Raw genomic sequence first — 19,772 nt, 5'->3', positions numbered from 1 at the left:
TCATATAATGGTCTGAAAACATCATAAAGGTCATGTCATAAATCATAAAATAAGTCCATGACATAATTTTAATTAAAGGCCTTTTGTATTATTCCAGCTAAAGGTGTATCTCCTCAGTGTGTCATTGCCACAAAGCATGACGCTCTACTCTTTGTTAGGGAGCTTTAATTTGTGGAATCAGGACATCACACACCTGAATGCATCTCAAGTAACTGCTTTTTTTTTTCTTTATGATATTCATGTTTATATGATAAACAGAGAGAGGGAGTGGCGAAGGTGAGAAGGATACGGTCAGTCCCAGGGAACAGCACTGTCCCTCTTATCACTTCTCCAAAGATGCAGCCGACTGACCACATGTCCACTGGGGTCACACACACACAAACACACAGGCACATGCAAAATCAAACACACACGCTCGCATTACCATCATCCATTTAATATCACATAACACTTCTACCTCCTACTTTAAATCATTTTAAACCAATTTCCAAGTTTTTATCCTGTATCACTGTGTCTATTTTTCCTGTGAAACGTGAAAATATTGTTGATGACTCATCTTCATCTGATTGGGAGTTAAATTCCTTTATCCAGTCAAATTGGATTTGGAGTAGTGCCCACATGCTGACCTCTTGTCTAACGACACCACGTCTGTGATCCAATTGGAAGATAGAAGGGCCTGAAGACGTGAGATGACAACCTTAATTTGAATCCTTCTCATATCTAAACCTTCACAATATTTCGTATTTCATTTTACTGGGATATACATAGAATTACAGAGGCTAGAGACCGCCTAACTTCTGTTATACTACATGACAACTTATGATAGTAGTGCGATACATTCTTAAAATGAATAATATTTCTGCTAAATGAAGATATGCATTATATGTCATCACACGTCACACAAGTATTTACTTTCGATATTTGTGCGACATGTTAGCCAAACAAAAAACAGAACATTTCCTTTGCGATCAATCCTTATCTACTTATTTAACACACCCTGGTACTAAATGGCATTTGGACACCCTGCGGTTCACTGTGCTGTGACCTGCGACAGGCGGCTTTTCTTTATCATCATTTGACAGGAAGGTGCAGATAACCTCAGCCAGGTCAATACTTTAAGTCAAATAGTCTACGAAGTGAACTAAGATGAGCAACGACAGGATAGTCCAGAAACTAATCTATAAGCAGCATATTAACAAAAAGCATTGATGTACAGTAAGAAAGGATGAAGTGTTAGGTGATAAGAATTCCAGAGACAGAAGGAGGGAGATAGTGCAGAGCTCATTGCAGGGGTTTTCTAGTTCTCCAGAGCATTAATCTTTCAGGGACTGCACACTCAGGGATGGAGAGACAGCACTATTAGGCACAAGCACTTGCAGACACACACAGCTTATCTGTCGCTAAGCAATTTAAAGTGCAATCCTCTTTAAACCAATGAGGGTGGTGATATTGTACATGTTCGTTATTGTCAAAGAATCCCATGGGAACACTAAAGTCCTTTATAAATTATTTCTACCTTGCAATACTTTACCATCAGGGTAAACCTTTCAACTTTCCCCCACACAGCCAATGGGTTCGATTAAGCTGCTACGAACAGATGCTCAAAATGAATACATAATCCTTCATTATTAATTCACTGAATTCTTTATAACAGTGACTGACTCACATTTGTGGGCACACTCAGATGGCAAAATGTACTTCACATGTTCACAAATGTGCACAAACTCAGCAGGGGGATTTTTGATCCATATCCATCCTAATGAAAGAAGTCTTCTGGAGGATGCAATTACAGCCCCTCACTGCAGGAGGACACACCGGGTAGCCCTCACAGAAACACTCGAAATAGACCAACACTTAAATATTTAGAGAAAGCGCTCCATATTTTCAAAATGAGAGATTAAATAACCCTTAAGATTCAGCCATTGTGACCTGAGAACAATTATTTATGATGCTTGTGTTATGGTCTTATTGCAGGTTAAATTAAAAGTGTGAAAGAGGTCCAGTGGAAATTGATATGGAGATTTGTTATAAAGGCAGCAACATGATGTAGTTCACCTCATTAACATGCAAAGAACACCAGGCCAGAATAATAAAAAGGTAAAGTAACTCAGAAATGTAAAATAATGGAACTAAAGGAAAGAATGACAACAATACTAGGTGAAGCATGTCACACGGTATGAAATAAATAGATTTATTATAGGAATAATGGACTAAAGCTGTTATCCCCTTTATTTTAAGCTTTCTAAAAAAAATGGACTTTAAGATTGTTTAAATTGGCAGATATTGAGTCATACACTTGAAACCCAAGAATGCTCATATTAAAACCAATACAGATTGATTTGTCTCACTAATTCTCTATTATATACAGCAGGCAGTAACCTATAAATATAAATGGTGTTACCATCAGATAACAAGGATACAGTCCCGCCCAGGGAAGAGGATTTTGTGGCGCACCATTTCTCCCATAATGCACCCCACCGACCATATATCCACTGAACGAATAGAATTGACAGTAAGACGAAGCAGGAGCAAAAGAAAAGAGAGGAAGGCAAAGGTTAGTGTTGGACACATTAAGCTTACTGGGAGAAGCAACAGTAATTAGCCGCCAGTAAGTGAAGGAGACATAATTAGTGAGAAGCTGGTTACATAGAGACAAACTTAAATGAGAAGAGTCATACACAGAGAGCAGAAAAGGAGAAGGACTAACTAGCAGCAGGAAAATCAGAGCCTTGGAGCTTACAGACTCCGTTGGAGGAAAACTGCTGATGAGTCATAGCTTAGGCTGACATTCAACCACATGCTGTCTGCTGTTCTAGAGGCTTTCAATCAGTGACTCTAATGCTGCCAACACTTCAAATCATCTAAGTTAAACTGCAAAGTGCGACTCCTTAGGATTTGTTTGTCAAGTTGAAAAAAGACAGATATTTTGGATCCTGAATAACAAGCAAACATGTTTTTTCCATGTTCAGAAAAGCTTCAATAAACTCTTCCGGTGGTGCGGTGTCTTAGCTAGTGCTATCCTTTCAATATGTCTGAATTTGATCCAGTCATTCACAAAGAATGCTCACCGTTCTCTTTGTATCCCATGCCCAGGATCACCTCTGGGGCTCTGTAGTATCTAGTCACCACATAAGGGGTCATCATGAAGCTGGTGCCTGCGGTCCTGGCCAATCCAAAGTCCAGGATCTTCAGGGTGCAGTCTGACTTCACCACTATATTGCTTGGTTTGAGATCCTGAAGATGGAAGAAGACTGTGGTGAGAACAGTATGTATAAATGTAATCTACTTTTCTTTTGTCAGATTTAAATGATTTCTGTTTGTTTTCCTTGTTTATTGTGGAAGGAATTTTGCTTGTGGGTTCAAATAAAAAGGATGATTGACAGCTATGTTTATTTTTAATGTCTTAACTTATTGACAAAGCCAATAAATGTGAGCATAATTACATTTGAAGAAAGTGAATGTATATTTTTGGAGTAGACAGAAGCATGGGGGATCCCAACACTTGTTAAAATACACAACCCAAACCATATTACAGAGTTGTCAGAGACTAATTGAATTGAAGTGTCTTAATCTCCTACCCTGTGAATGATGCCGGCTGAGTGCAGGTGTTTGATACCACACAGCATCTGGTAGAGCAGGTAGGACATTCTCTCGTGGTCAAGCTCCATCTGAATCACCTGGCACAAGTTGGCATCCATCAGTTCCATCACTAGGTACCTGAGAAACAGATTTTATGGGTTTATGAGGGGTTGAAAGAGCGACTAGGTGAGTGACTGATGAGTTAAGTTTCCTTTAACTTAAATCATTTGAATTATAGTTCTAATTGAAAGTCACGAACTGAGCATTCCTTTATCCTTTCAAGCAGAAAAAAATGCCACAAAGACAAACCCTCTAATGTTTACCTACACATTGTTCTAAGCTCTAACACAATCTCATTTATGATTCAGTATGTGAACAGGACACCTCTAGCAGCCTCTGGTTACGCCTACAGTACTTTCACTCACTGCACTCCAGAGGTTATTTTCTCACAAGTGCAGGTGTGAAGGGGCAATTAGCAAATCAGCCCCTTTCTACCCTCTTTAAGTTGAGTTACAGGATGACAGGAAAATAAGCACATTTTCTTTTCCTGATACATTAACTAAATCAATATTTTAATTGAAATTAAAATACTAATAAGGATTTAGTATACTCACACATCCTGGAAATCCTCTAATGATTTCTGTGGTGTGAAGACATTTAATAAACTGATAATCTGAAAGAGAGGAGAGCATAGAGATGATCAACATAAAGCAGTTACAGTAAATGTACAAAATCTGGTCGGAGACAGACAAGTATTAAAGACCCTGGTGAAGGACAATGCTGAGTATGAGACTGACCGAAGAAGTGAGTTGGAACAAAAGAGTGGGGATATATGTGAAGGAGAGGAATAAGACAAAAACAAAAGAGCTCAAACTGTGGCACTGGAGATTGCATTCATGCCTTGGAGGGCTCTCTGTTTCACTCTCCTGCCAGTTTGGTACATTTCTGGATGCATCAAATTTAACAAAGTCGTAATGTTGCAGTCTCTTGTCTCAGTTGTGTGGCGAAGGGATTTATCAAGAACCAAAAATAGACACTGAGTGGGGTAAAGTCTAAAACTCATCCTGACAATGGAGACATTGTCATCCTTCCCGCATTCCTCCCTTTCCGCGTTACCCCTCAGCGGAAGCACTTACATTTTTGTGATTGACACATTTCATTAACACCAACTCCCGGTATGCCCTCTTTGCATGGGTCTGGTTCTGGAAGGGTCTGCTCAGCTTCTTGATGGCTACATTTCTGTCCAGGACAGCATCGTAGCCCGCACTGCAGAAGAGATAAAATAGAGGACAATGGAACAATTTTCCTTTTGTGTTTATGGATGGATGAATCACAATGCTGTGGCAATCCACTCTGAATGTCAGTGGACACACAAACAAAATAATTATTTTTGACATATCCAACAAAAAAAAGATTGAAAAATAAAGCACAAATGATTTGCTTTAAAATGTTATCTTGAACACATTTTTTTCTGCAGAGGTATGGTCTTGTCAGTAACGGATAAACATTAAAATCAGGATCAATGTGGCTGATTGGCTGTTAAGAGCAAAATAGCATTTAAGCTTTGTTTAGTTTTTTTTAAAAGTTTGCCATTGTAGCTAAATAAGCTTATTTCTGTTATTCAAACAATGTAAATACAAGGCTAGTGGTGGGAGCAGCCATCTTGAAAATGTGCAGAAATGCCCCCAAGTAATGTTCTTTCCATTCTGCCAACATTGTGTGAATGCAAGCAGCAGTACAAAACCCCAGGTAGTCAGCCAAGAAATAATAACCTTTGGACAGAGTCTGGGCTAGCTTCTCCCAGCTAAGTCAAACGCCACAAACTTTAAATTGAATAAACAGATAAGACAGGAGTATTTCTGTTATCACAGTACCACTAACTGTCATTTTCACAGTTGCAGATTACATTTCCTAGAGTTGCTGGTATGTATATTTTTTATATTTTTATACAGCCCTGTTTCCAGTCTTTATTTTAAGACTAAGATAACCGGCTGCCGCCAGAGGCTTACAATACAGATTTTAAAATGGTATTGATCTTCTCATCTAATTCTTAGCATTAAAGCCTTAAGAGGATTTCCAAAAATGTAAAACTATTCCTTTAATTCCACGTACAACCGTTCAAATGCTACAGGAAACACTGACTGACACTGCAGTGAAAACAGAGGGGGACACGTTAGACAGCTTCTTTCTCCCCATAGTGGCTCAACCCGTTTTGGAGGTCATTACTGCAAAGGGAACTCTTTGCAGACTCGACACAATCCCAGCCCCTGGGAACATTTGGGATTTTGTCTCTCAGTGTATATTTATGTTTGCTTTCAATGAAAGCAGTACCACAACGAGAAAAGGCCACCATAAAGATGCACATCACATTCTCAGCTGAATCCTAAACTGCCCCTTTTCTGACTCTCAGCGCTGTATGCAGACTCACTGCATCAACGCAACGCTGTGTGTGTGGGTTTGTGGATGGATGGGTGGGATACAACTGTGGTTCATCGTGTCTCTGGAGACTGCAGGCCAAGGATGTTGTGTGACCATGGAAACAGTGAATCCTTCATAAAAGCATTGATCCAGGGATTGGGGCCTGTCATCACTTTTCTTGCTGAGAGAAAGATGATGTCATGACAAGCTAAACTACTTTAGAGCCTTCATCCCTCTTAAGATGCTTCGGAAAGCTCCGCCTGACCGAGCACACAAGTCATAAGGGCAGAGATGTGCACAGATTGGTAAAAGTGTAACGTCATTACGATGTTCTCAGGCTTTAAGGGGCAACAACCTCCTGATTGCATAAGATAAGCAGAATTACTTTTCTCACTCTCTGTTTTTTTTATGTTCTAATTTAAATACAAGCTGTTGTATGTAGGTAGAACAACTGTGTAAAATCAGACAGATGTTCATGTATATGAGATTATGACTTCCAGCCTTGGATTATGCTGACAATAATGCACAGTTGGCAATTCACTCTAATTGTGTTCATCATCCTGTCATAATAAAATCATGCTTCTAACATTAATACACATGTCATGGCGTTGTGCTACACTGTTGACATGGATGAGATCATTTCACACTGTGTCACATTTGATCTCTATATCCAGTAGAATATTACATCATTATTTGGGGTTTTATGCGGTTTTGGTCGTGGTAATGCTGTCAACAGATGACACCAGATGACAGCTGTAGGCAGGGCCAATCGGAGCAGGTTAAATTAGATTTGCACTGTCTCCCTGCCATCCATCTCTACAATATCCTTCAAATGGGCACAATCCCAGCATTAGCAGTAACAGCCTGCCCAAGCTCCTTTGCAAATGCACAAAATTGCTTTGGAGCGGAAGGAGAGAAGGGCTGAGGGCATGGGAAGCAAAGGAAGGACAATAAAAGAGAGCGAGTGGAGGGCAAGGGGGTTTAGACTGTTGAGAGCAGCAATTCTTCAAACACCATATAAGAAAGGAAGATATAAAACATGTCAATTTAGCTCATCCCAGGGAGCGTCTCTGAGGGACGTACTATATCACCACAGTGACACTGCATTAACATAAATATAACTTATAATAAATATGGATTTGTTTGGTCACGTGACAAAGGCTGTAAGATGCATTCCTTTAAGTGGAGACTTGGCAGTGGTTCGCTTCATTCTGACAGGGCAGGCGTGAGATGAATTACAATGAATATGAGCTCTCTCTGCAATCTGAATTAAGGATTCACGTAAATGCCCGTTCTGTAAGACCATTATTATGGCCGACACATCCGTATTCTAGCCAACATTTATCATCAGCTCATTGCACCGGAAAGAGTATGAGCCTATAGTGACCAACCACTACACATGTATGAATACATTCAGCCAAACATCCTGATTCATCTAACAAATATTATCATTTTAACGTTTTTTATGTAATATTTTACAGCAGCTACTGATAAACACTGATCCCATTTTGACACACTCTTAATAAAGAACCAATAATCGTCCATCATTTGCAAAAAATGTAGTCTAATATGACTCTATTTGATAAGGTACTATTTAATTGGTATAAAAGAAAGAGATAGGTGTGCTTGTCAGTTAGGTTTGCTGTGACAAAAAGTCAGTCAATTTTAATTCAATATCTCCAAAGTGATCAAGAGGAGGTTCTTTACAGTAGATTTTTTACTCATTAATTGCCACCTTTTCTCCTTATTTGTTTTAGGGACCCAAACACATTTATACTTAATCACTGTGGTTTAGCTAAAGCCTAATCAGTTGCACATACATTCACAGAAATGATAGAAGATGTTGACGAAGTTTAAAAGACAATTGTTGTGCCTCTCATCTGATCATGATCTTAGATATTCCCATTCACCTGCATCAAAAAACATTAATTATTTAAGTTAATTTGTTCTTTTAAAGCAAGCTCTATCTGTTTGGCAGGCTTCATGTTGAGCTGATCACAACAATTCTGCCAACATGGATCCCATGGCTGCATGCTGTGCAGATGTTATGTTTTGTCATGCATAATGGAAACACAGCAGGGTTTTCAAGAGCACTGAAGAGCACAGACTATCTGATTGCCCAATAAAAAAAAATGTAAAAGTAAAATTACTTTTTTCAGCCCTTTACTCACACAACAGTGGAAACAGTAAGCAGTGATTATCCTCCCTTAACAATCTCCCACAGCAATAAACTACAACACAATTAGAAAAACAACAACCAGCTAAATGAGATAATCACGTTGAATAACGATTAAAAACCACATCAAATAGCGTGATATGATGTATAAGAGGACATTAAGGAAACACACTGTTGAGCACTTACCAGACGATTCCCTGAGCTCCAGAGCCGATGGGCTTCAAATTCTGGTAACGCTTTAAAACTGTGAAGGTGGAGTCTCCCACTTCCACACTGTAGAACTGGTTGTCCACTTTGCTTTTGCTCATGTTGTAATGTTGGGCGATATATGACACATCCACTTGTTTTCCAAATCCCTGCATGAATAAAACACAACAAAAAAAGATGTTGTTAGTTATGTTAAAGAAGATATATGAGTTTACCTACCTGGCAAGAAAAAATCTGGATCAAACAATAACAGTAAAAGGTCGTTCTTATTGTGCATTTTATGTCAATACATTATTATTTTTTAAATCATTAACCATCCAGAAATCAGTCAATGTGTATCTAGCTGCTTGTATAATATTGACTCCCTTTGTTGCATTAAATGTGTGTATATTGGTGTGTGTTTGGGGATATTAGGTTAACAGGAAAGGTACAATAAACAGGACAGGACACACAGTACAGGCAAGTTTACGCTGTCTCTATGCAGAAATATGAACTCTACATGTAAAGACATTAGTGGCACTAATGTCGTTACTGTATTCACCAGACTGAAGGCATTATTATTTCATAAATGTGCACACAATAATAATCAGGCTGTAATTACTTGGGCAGAGCAGTGGAACAAACGGGGCCACAACAAAGAAATATCAGTTAATTATAGACTGAGTAATTACAACACTGCTCACTAGCAAAACAAAGCTGTGTGTATTACTAAGGGGCACACGTTTGAAACACTTCCTAGAAATGCAATGAATAATGTATATATTTGATTTAATACATTTTAATTCAACATTGCCAGGTATCCAAACCTCTGATCTGATTATTTCAATACATGCAGCCCTTGCTATATAGCTAACTGTAGTGGCTACTAAACATGAAGCTACACATGCATGTGTAGAACAGACATCACATGCAAAGTTAATCATCTGAGCTAAAGCGAAATAGCCTGTAGCCAAACATGCAGACTTGTGATATAAACTCATTGTAATGAAATTACACCCGCAGGAGTTTTACATTTACACAGTCAGAAATCAAAAGGAGACAGTCGGTTTTATGTTCAGCTAGGAAGCCTCTTCATTATTTTGTCTTTCAGACAGTGGCAGATAAACCCTTAAGGTAACCTGACTTGTTTTATCCTTAGCTTGGCGTGAAATTAATTTTTAAAGCGTTTCTGCAAGCTATTTGAACAAGAGCTCCCAATTAATGAGTGGGAACCATTTTGAGCTTCAGGGTTATCCACCGTTATATCTTTATTATTGAATAAAAGTTGTTAAAAACATCTTCTTTGGTTATCTCACTTCTAAATACAGAAACACAACAATAACACAACATACAGAGCAATGAAGGGGAAATGGAAGTGAATGAGTACTGTACCTTGTTTACCTGTAAGGAACACACACCTGACAAAAGGCTATCTTCACATCCAGGATTGGTTGGCTGCAGTTGTATAAGAAATGTCTGCTCATAAATACCTGGAACACACAAACAGAGGAGCGCCAGGGAGTGAAAAAGTGTCATGGGGTCATTGGTAACACAAATGTACAGTATGAAGCCTGCAATTTTATCAGAAGGACTTAAACTGATCCTAAATACAAACTCTACTGGTGGTGAATTCATCCACATCTAAATGTATCCTTTATTGTTGAAAACACATATATATATATATAAAATAAATACAGTTTAATTCATCATGGTCTTTATGAGTTGAGCATTTTGTGCACAGTGATGGAATAGTTTGGGCCCTTGTTCTTGCATCGCTCTCTCTACTCTGTCCCCATCATTCTCAATAAAAGTGAGAAAAACAACATGTCGCCCCTACCCACTCCAGACCAAAATAATCAATTTTACATCAGACTACAATGCACCATGGCTACAATAACCACTATTTGTGTGTTTCAAGGTGATGGTCTGACGTGATTTTAAAAAAGACCTGAATACAGATAGTGTTGTCGAGGAGGGAACGACAGTAAGTTAGTTGTGTGTTAATGACTTCCTGGCATGTTGAAGCCTTATATTTCTGGGTACCCTCTTTTTTTGCAACAAGGCTGATATCATAATAACATGTCAATATTTTGAAGGGGGTTCAAATTGTATAGCACCTTTGGACTTCCTTGCAAATGTTAGAAGATAGATATGACTTCCCTATCTTTAATTTTCAGGATAAGAGCTAATTACCCTGCCAAAAAGGTTGAAACATTACAACTGATTCATCCCTAAGTGCACAAACATGTCCTCAGAGTCTTTTGATTATAAGTAAAGTTATTAAATCAATAAAATGTGTTGCATAATTCATTTGTGAATGTTTCTTATTCTTAGAACTACAAACAGCAGCCTCAATAATATACATGTCTCACCTTCTTTGATATTCTCTTTGACCCTAAACTACTATGACTTCTTAAACCAGGTTACAGGATTTCTGAGACATTACCTTGAAATTATTTTTGTAAAGTTAATCCAGACACTGAGGAAATAATGCATTCAGTTTTACATGGTTATCTTTAATACCACAATCGTACATGAAGCAAGATTTCAAAAAGCCTGTGTCCTCAGGCATTGCATTGGCATAAAAGTAGGGTAGAATCTTTGGCAAAGCTGGGAGGCTTCTACAGTGAAGGTCAATTTGGTTTAAATGTAGATTTGCACATTTTCTGGAGCTTTTGTGCTGGCTGTTCAGTTCAAAAGATTGCAAAAGTAGAGCTACATGGGCTGCAGCTATGCCACAATGAGTGCCTTCAAAGGTTTTCCAGGTAATGAAGCTCCCAGTGTTCTTATGATCATTTCTTCTGAACTCATTTATATGTGATGTTAATGTTGGCAATGAAAATAATAGGCTAGAAACAAAGTTTTTGCCTGCCCAGCAAGAGGGGTCATAGGCTTATAAAAAAGTGACAAATGTCCCTAAATGGTTTGGCAGCGTTCACACAATCTAGAATAGCAGCTGAAAGGATGTAAATGTAGGACTTTTTGGACACAAATTTAGCTCCACCGGTCCTATAATAATGACACTGTTGAGGCTTAAGTGTCTCCGCTAAATCCAAAGGGAACAGAGCACTGTTAAAAAAAGACATGTGGGACACAAAGGCGTTTGATTTCTGGTTTGCCCTTTTAGGCCCAAGAGACATCTTTGCTGTTGAAAACTGATTCACTATAGTGCCTGGAAAACAAGGAGGAGTAAAATAATCCAACAACTGAAACGAGATCTGAAGGGAATAACAACCCAAAACAAACACTGGATAGAGTTCAATTTAAAAAGATAAGTACAGTTATAAAGAGAGGTTCTTTTTTTAGATGCTTCCACATATTGTTTGATCTCCCATACCACTGTTGTGATTTCAAAATCAATATGTTTGACATGACACCACTGCTACCACATTAAGCAACAGCAATATTTGCTATCAATCTAACGGGTCAACAATGAAATAAGCCCTTCCACCTAGCTAGCTACATCTGTCCCCCTCTAATCTTCAGCCATCTGTGTACATAACATATTAAACCTCTCACATGGCCAAAATGTTTGTCTTCCAGCAGTGGCTGGTGTAATAACTCAAACACATCCTGGATCACCTCTCAAGATGATAACAGGATGTGCAGACGTACGTAGTTTCTTAGTTAGCACTATTAGCATGGCTTACATTGGGGGACATAACTGGTCTAGATTGTTGTTTTCTCTTATTTTACAAAATATTCAAACATTATATGTTAAAATCAACAAATATTTTGCATATAATGGTATGAATAAAAAAAATGTAATTCAAGTTTCTGGGTCTTTAATATGAACTAAAACCTGGTGGATCATTTCAAAAGGGATGTAAACCCTGTAGATGATGGTCCACAAAATATGGAGCAGAACCATAAAACTTAACTGGATAACAATATAATCAATTCATCTTGGAGCTGTCATTTTTAGAAAGCTTATCAATAATGAGTTAGGAAGCCCTGACTGTCATGAAAAAGATGACTTTATTTGTATAATTATCGAGAACATTTAATCATGAATATGTGACAAAAATGACACACTTCACACTATTTTTTTCTTTGTGATCTGACAGCAGATTCTGTGTCTGTTCAACCCTGAGACCAGATTCTGCTGATAGTGTTCATGGTTGAAATGCTGCTTTAGTTGCGTCTGAAACTACACTCAGCACCATTCTTTAAAATGCCCATATATCATTCTGACAACACTTTGTTTCATCAGTACACTGTCAGGTGATAGAGGGTTTGTTACTCCATCTTCAGAGATGGAAATCGGCAGTGCTTCAGCAGGATGAAAACAACTTTTCGACACTTTGTTTGAAAGATTGTATCACATTTTCAATTTGTAACAGTCAAATATAGGATGATACTCTGGCATTTGCTCTTTTCTGTGTGTGTCTTATAGTGTTGGTTGAATTTACTAGACTGGGATCAAAAACAAGCCAGTCTTAGATAAAACTGTGCCAAAGCATCACACTCACAGTCTTTGTCTCTCACTTACACATTCAGACACAAATGTTGTGCACAATTACAAAAGGCTGGGTCTGTAACACTGATGAGACAACCCTTATTGGGAAAAAACTAAAGAAGCTCAAGAATGAAACAGAAAAGACAAGAGCGGAGGTTTTAATTATCTGGAATGGGCTAATGCTTATTACTGATACAGCAGGCCATTAATCTCCAGTGCTGCATGGCGATGCTGATGCCGAGTTGTGCGGGTGTATGTGAGCATGTGTGTGTGTGCTCTGCAGTTGTAGCTGGTTTTTATTATTTGGATCCTTGGCATTATGTTACATCCTGCCTCATGGGCACAACAACGCCTCAGGCAAACCAATGATCACTCTGCATACTGAGTCCCATTGTTTAGCAGTATCTTATAATCCCAGCACGATCTACTGTAGGACACTTCAGTTCTCTCTTTCACCTGCTAGTTTACTGCACATGCATGGCAACCAAGCTGCATAGCAGCCTCTGATTGGATGGCTGGAGGACCAGTGTTGAGGGCCTAAGAACTGTTAACATGAGCAAATGCATCAGATTAGCAAATGTCTCACAGTTTATGCTGTTTTAGTGTTCAGCTTACATAAGTGGCTTAAAGTAGCTACTTATGTTGTGGTACAAAATACGGTAAAGCTCCAATTACATAAACTTAATTGATTCTATTAATGTTAGTATCAGGTATTATGTATTTATTTAGTTAGACAAGCAATGGCATGGTCTCGCAGACTTAATGCCAAAGGTTGACATGAACGGTTTCACCCACTCAACTTGTAATAGCGGTCTAAACAAAGAAGATATGGCAACATTTAAAAAGAAAAGCGAAGAGCTAAAGATAATTGTCAGGCAAAGGTGAACATGTTTATTATAGACACTGGACAGTTTGACTTGAAAAATGCAAGTCTAACTTATCAATTGCTGCTTTACATTTAGGCGTACCATGGCCTGCCATTTTTCACAGCCGACATTTTGAGATAGTGTATAGCCGTCTCAGCTATAATTGATGTCATGTAAGAGTTCCAGTAAGACATACCACTGTGGGTCTATTGTATACACAGAATTGAGTTGCCAATCCCGTGACAGAACTGTGATGATTAAAATGTTTCCAGTAAAAAAAAGAAGTTTGTTAGGAATGAAACAAAAAACATGCCCCTGATGGGGGGATAAGAAGTCTAAAGTAGGACAACTTAATCTCCATCCCTTGAATGATCAACCATAACCTCTTCAGGAAGGTTTCCGGTATATTTCTTACAAAATGAATCTTTATGCTTGATTAACCTGCAGAAACACTTATATCAGACAAAAATAGGATTAACATTATTCTTGTCCAATATAAATCTACAGAAAAACGATATTGTTTTTTTAAAAAGGGCAGCCAGGAGAGATTTCAAGCCAATATTGACTGAAAATGTGTCTTGATAAAAAGGTGTGTGACTTTGAAAAAAAAAAGGTAGTAGAAACTTTACAGCATCCAAAAAAAGAAAGAATTTCAACATTTGACATAGATGGCCAGAAAATGTGTGGCAGCAGTGTTATAGCAGCAGGTGTTTTGCAACATAAAAACAATTAAATGCAGCCATTATCATCCACTGTGCTCGCTGTATCCACTTTACAGACTATTCCTGACTCAGCATAGCCCACGGTAAGTGTACAGTAAGATATGTCATGGTTGTGTGTTTCAGCCACATAATATAAGCTGAGGTATAGACAATGTTTTATGCCTGCATCAAATAGGTTGATTGACTGTTATGGCACCATAGGGCTTCTGATAAAGCACAATGAGCCCCCCTGTCCTGCACACCAGTGTTATTGTTTCCTGTCGTATCCATCTTTGCTTCCTCTCCTCTCAACAGCCTCCTTCCCTCTGTTTTGTTGAGGCTATAGCACATTTTGTCACAATGCGCCCCACAACAACTCCTAACATCTATGTCTTCATTCTTCCCTCCATCCTCAACACTGATGAGAGCCTGCGTTCTCCCTTTTCCTGCCTGTCTTTTGTCCCTCCCTCGCTCCCACCATTCCTGCTCCCAGGCTCCCAGCCTCGCTGCAACCGTCTCCCCTCCCCCTCCTTCGTAGTTCCATTGTGAGTGCTTGGTTCAGCAGCCTCAGCCTCTCCTGCAGTATGCAGCCTTGCCTCTACTGAGCAGCCTGAGCCAAACGCAGTACAAGCTCTCATTTGGGCTCAGGGGAGGGGAAGGGGAAGCGCTTCAAACTGCAGATAGAGCCAGGAAAACAAGACGGCACCGATTCCACAGCTCATCTACAGGCTGCGAGAATGTGAATGCTCACTGACATCCTATCGATTTGTTCCTTTACAACATTTATCCTCTCTGTCTGTGCTCTCATCTGTCGCCTCGCTCACATCTCCCGATTCACTTGAAGTAAACAACAGACATGTTAGCTGAAAAACTGCTTATACTGCAATTTCCAGATGAGCCGCATGGTAGAAACATGCACAGCTTTTGGCAGGTGCATGAACACATTTGTCTGATTTACAGCTTTTCATAGAGAATCTGAAACATAGGGATAGGTTATAGGGGAAAGACCAAGCATTTAAATCAAAGCACCATGCCCATCTTTGAAACAACCTCCTGAATATTCATATATATCACGGTACAGGATAGAAATATTTCATTAGACACGATGACTATCCAAATGCCATGGTTACAGTAGATGATGCTTTCTAAAATAGATCACTGCTGAGTTTACCACACCCTGTACTTTATGTACTAACATTTGTCATATGGCCAAATCTCTCACAGGTGTGCATCTTATACACAATGAGGATGGATTTCTTCAATATTTTTAAGCCTTCAGCTTTAGTACATTGAGAGACATTTGGCGATATAAATCAGGTTTACAGCATTGTATTTAGTCTCAAATTAATAACCCCTCTAAAATCCTTTGATGGCCTCCTAGTTGCTACAATGACCGAACCCTAAGCGACTCTAAAGTCTTTTTACAGATGTGCTGCGAGCAGACTGGAAGTGAATCAACACAGCTTAAAATCTTGCACTCAGCTATCTGCAAAAACAAATAAAAGCTGCATTTTAATCAAATCCAATTATGTAACTGTGCATCTCACTCTGCAGGCACATTTCTGTGTTTGTCTGTATTATTAAGCAATACTGCAGCTGGAGGGAATTAACTTTCATGCAGCATTAATTGAATTTTGTTTATAAGAATAACACTGTATTGTCACTGTATGAGTTTCCCAAAAACAGACTTTATAGTTCAGATCTCAATATGGTCGTACTTAACATTAATCGCACATTTCAATCACAAAAATGATGGGCAATTTAATTTTAAACTGTTATAAAAGCAGTAAGAAGCATATTATGACACCAGACAGGGAAATAAAACTGAAGTGCATGCAAATAATATAATACACAGTTTCTTCTGGTTAACATAATAATGTTGGTTTAATCATATAAACCAAACATTACATCAGGAATCAAGGGAAACCCCTGCTCTTATTATTCGTTCAAAAAGAGGACGAGTATTCATATCCTCACCCTAACATGGATTAACAGTCAGAAAACACCTTAATTTTTACTGACTTATCTCCAACTTCTTTTTACTCTGCTTGTTTGTTTAAGTACAATGACAATATTGCTATTAAAACCTGTGGGCATGGATTATTAGGACCACGTTAACACACAGCAAGGACCAATAAGTCAGGGTCATTGGGGGATGATGGACTGTGCCAGTGTTCCTCAGTAATTCATCCTCTTTAATGACGACTTTGACCTTCCATACAATCATGAGAACCCCGGCAGAATGGCCCTGAAAAGACTGATGTTGACATTTCAGTAATTGATGGTCAGCAATCGTTTTGGAAAAGTCATGAACTTCTCACATTCAGCCTCTATTAAACGTCACACCAGCTATCCTGAACTGGACAGTGTTTATTGTCCTTTTTTTCACTCCGCTGTTATGAATATTTCTTATTGGCATTCCTAAATTTAAATGCAGGTGCTGGCCTGTTTTGTGCCACAACACTAGAATTCATTAAAATCCTAGACTATCTATTTCAATAATGTTTAATCAGTTCACTCGTGGCAGTTACTTCTATCCAATTTTAAACAAGTATTTTTCAGCTTATTGATTTTGAGGATTTGTTGCTTAACTGTTTAACACCATTATAAACTGAATATATATTTGGGTTTTGGACTGTTGGTTGAATAAAACAATACATTTGAAAAGGAACTGTTGGACATTGTTGGTATTTGACAAGTTCAGCCGACACTTCAGGAAATTAATCAGCTGATTAATTAATAATTAATATAATTATCAGTTGTTGCAATAGTTCCTTCCTTCGCTGATTAATCGTGCAAGCAACCCCCATTATCTCATCCTAATATATTGCCTTACATGATCTCAAAGCAGAATAGAATTAAAAGGCCAGCATCATCCACTGCAAGATAACATTAGTCTGCTGTAGGCTATTTCCATTGATGATTGTCTATTGGGTAAACAAGCTGCCTACCTAAAAATCAATATCAGTGAATATAACTTTGTGTAGACCTGCAGTGGCAACTCCATCAAATAAAACTGATTGTTTAATGAACTGAATCAGAAATATTCAAATCTATTCAATACAAACAATGTTTCTCAAGCTGATGATGAAGAGGAGGATAAGGAGACGTAAGGTCAACCTCTTTATGTACTGAATCACTCCCTTCAGCTGCTGCAGAAACACTCATAAAAGCTTTGTTTAATTGTTAAGCGTGCTCCTTGCAGCACTTTCACAAGCATTGAAGCCTGTTCATGAATAATTCAGCACCCAAGGTCACAGCTGAACCTTTCTCTTTTCCCCCACTTGAAAAGTTTGTTATGACTCCTTTAAACCTTCACTGACTCACACTGACTCGACACACCACCAGTAATTAGCCCATGACTGTAGGCATGCACCAAAAAAGTATGTGGAAGAATTTGAAAATGCAGCCAAATACTGTAACTAGTTTGTGACTGTATACTTGCACCTGTTAATTCAGCCCATTTTACAGTCTATCTAAATAATTTTCCAATAATATGCAGAAGAGTGCCCTCGTTTTTTTTTTTTGTTTTTTTTTAGAGAAATTGCCTTCCCCTGTGGCTGCATCTCTTTTATTCCAAGGTTTCCTGCACAAAGTGGGTGAATAACAACGCAAGCCTCCAGGAATGACATTAACCTCCCCTTAATATGCACCATAAACAATCACAGCACCTGTATCAGAACCACTATTGAGGAAAAATACAGATATAAATAAACAAATCACCTTTAAATGTGACTGCTGAGAACATTTCTATCAGCTATTCTTGCACTTATGGTGGATCAGAGGCTGGTCCCACATCCCTGCTGAAGTATGATGGTCTGCATAATGCACAAGGTGCGCAGCTGACTTCTGAGGGGGAGGAGGGATAAACTCTGCATGTAGGCCTACAGTATGGAGCCTATGTAAGCCTTGTGTTTTGAAGAGCATCATCCATTTGCACCACCCCTGCACTTCTAATCAAAAATGCATAACGTGCTTCACAACAGTGTTCATTCGCACTTATAGTCAGTAAGTGGATTTATATAGTTTTAAATAAGATTTAAAGTCAGAATATTAGAAAACAAAAAAAGGCACATTATCATACCATGTGATCTTAATTTAGGGACAACATTATTAAGCTGTGTAATGTTAAAGCGTTTGCCTGTAAGGATGGAGTAGGTGATGGTAACATTTTGTCAGGTCAAGACTAACGTCATAATGAAATCCCGGTACAGAGCTGTAGTTGTTATAAAACAACACCCGCGGAGGTGAACGCATCAAGATGGGTATGATGTTTTCTTAATTTCTTTTGGAAGGTGTCCCTTTTCACACCGAGGCATCGCTAGTGGACTTCATTAACCTTCCCTCCCGATCAATATTCATCACTCCACCCTCCAGGCAGCTTTGGGTGCAAGCATCGCATCCACATTATACAAACACCCAGCCTTACCATTCCGTGCCAGCTGATGACGATCCCAGTCCTATGACAGTCCTTTTCAAAACATCCCGACGAGAAACAGTGCGGTGACCATAGCTGGAGGCTTACTTTTAACCGTTCATAAAGATGGCCACAAAAAATAAATAGGCTATCAAAAAAAATAACAAGACAATGAGGAAAGAAAAAGAAGCAAATGTGGACGACAACCGATGTTTGCTATTGCTGAATCACTCTCCCTCCTCTGCTCTCCACCTTGTAACTATTGTGCTGCAAGATGCTGGCTGTTACATTGTGGACCTACGAGAGCAGAGAGAGAGGGAGGGAAGAGGAAGGGGGTATAGGGAAATATGTTGCCACAGCAACCGATCAGGTCTGACGTCAAAGCCCGAGCGGAGAGAGAGAGAGAGAGAGAGAGAGAGAGAGAGAGAGAGAGAGAGAGAGAGAGAGAGAGAGAGAGAGAGAGATCACATGCATTTCTCTGTACGGGAGGGGCGTGCAAGAGCATCACTGTGATCCCATCATGTAAAGATGAGGCTGAATGAGAATATGGGGCGGGTTGTTGTTGTTGATGCCAACATCTCACATCTTTCATTGGTCAACTAATTTAGCCAACAGTGCAGGGGCGCTCCTAGAAATCTTTTCATAAGGAGGTCAGAAACTGAACATTAGCCTACACCAAACCCAAAAGTGATAACTTTCGTAAATCCTATTGAAAACTATGTCAATTCAAGGGTTGCAATTTGCATACTTTTTGTACACGTTGTGCAAGATTGTTGTGGCATCTATTGTTATGTTCTCAGATTACAACTAACTTAACACCCTACCGCTACCCTCTCCAAACAACACAGCGGTAACTTTAGGGAAATATGGTGGCCCTCAGGTACAGTAAAAATGCAAAAGGGGTGGTTGATTGTACCAGGCCCCTGGAAGGAGGCAGCACTGCAACAGTGTCAATGATTGTCAGCTAAAC

At 38.9% G+C, this 19,772-nt stretch overlaps 1 protein-coding gene across 8 annotated transcripts in view; it reads right to left on the bottom strand.

The window, feature by feature from the left end:
* Positions 1 to 19,098, bottom strand: part of mapk10 (mitogen-activated protein kinase 10) — a 31,233-nt gene extending 12,135 nt beyond the window's left edge. For 6 of the 8 annotated variants that reach the window (XM_063889745.1, XM_063889744.1, XM_063889743.1 and 3 more), the window contains exons 1-8: positions 18,815 to 19,098; positions 9,778 to 9,849; positions 8,360 to 8,529; positions 4,716 to 4,845; positions 4,194 to 4,252; positions 3,579 to 3,717; positions 3,069 to 3,234; positions 2,421 to 2,492 (exon numbers count right to left, since the gene is read on the bottom strand). In XM_063889745.1, coding sequence (XP_063745815.1) covers positions 2,421 to 2,492; positions 3,069 to 3,234; positions 3,579 to 3,717; positions 4,194 to 4,252; positions 4,716 to 4,845; positions 8,360 to 8,529; positions 9,778 to 9,849; positions 18,815 to 18,817 — 811 coding nt within the window. In that variant the 5' untranslated portion in view covers positions 18,818 to 19,098. Of the gene's footprint in view, positions 1 to 2,420; positions 2,493 to 3,068; positions 3,235 to 3,578; positions 3,718 to 4,193; positions 4,253 to 4,715; positions 4,846 to 8,359; positions 8,530 to 9,751; positions 9,850 to 18,814 lie in introns of all 8 variants that reach the window. The other 2 variants (XM_063889741.1, XM_063889742.1) reach the window with 2 other exon arrangements.
* Positions 19,099 to 19,772: the final 674 nt, after the last annotated feature.

This window comes from Eleginops maclovinus, chromosome 8, assembly GCF_036324505.1.
Source record: "Eleginops maclovinus isolate JMC-PN-2008 ecotype Puerto Natales chromosome 8, JC_Emac_rtc_rv5, whole genome shotgun sequence".
Classification (NCBI taxonomy): Eukaryota; Metazoa; Chordata; class Actinopteri; order Perciformes; family Eleginopidae; genus Eleginops; species Eleginops maclovinus.
Note: the sequence above shows the minus strand (reverse complement) of the source record. Positions and strands in the feature narration are given on the sequence as shown.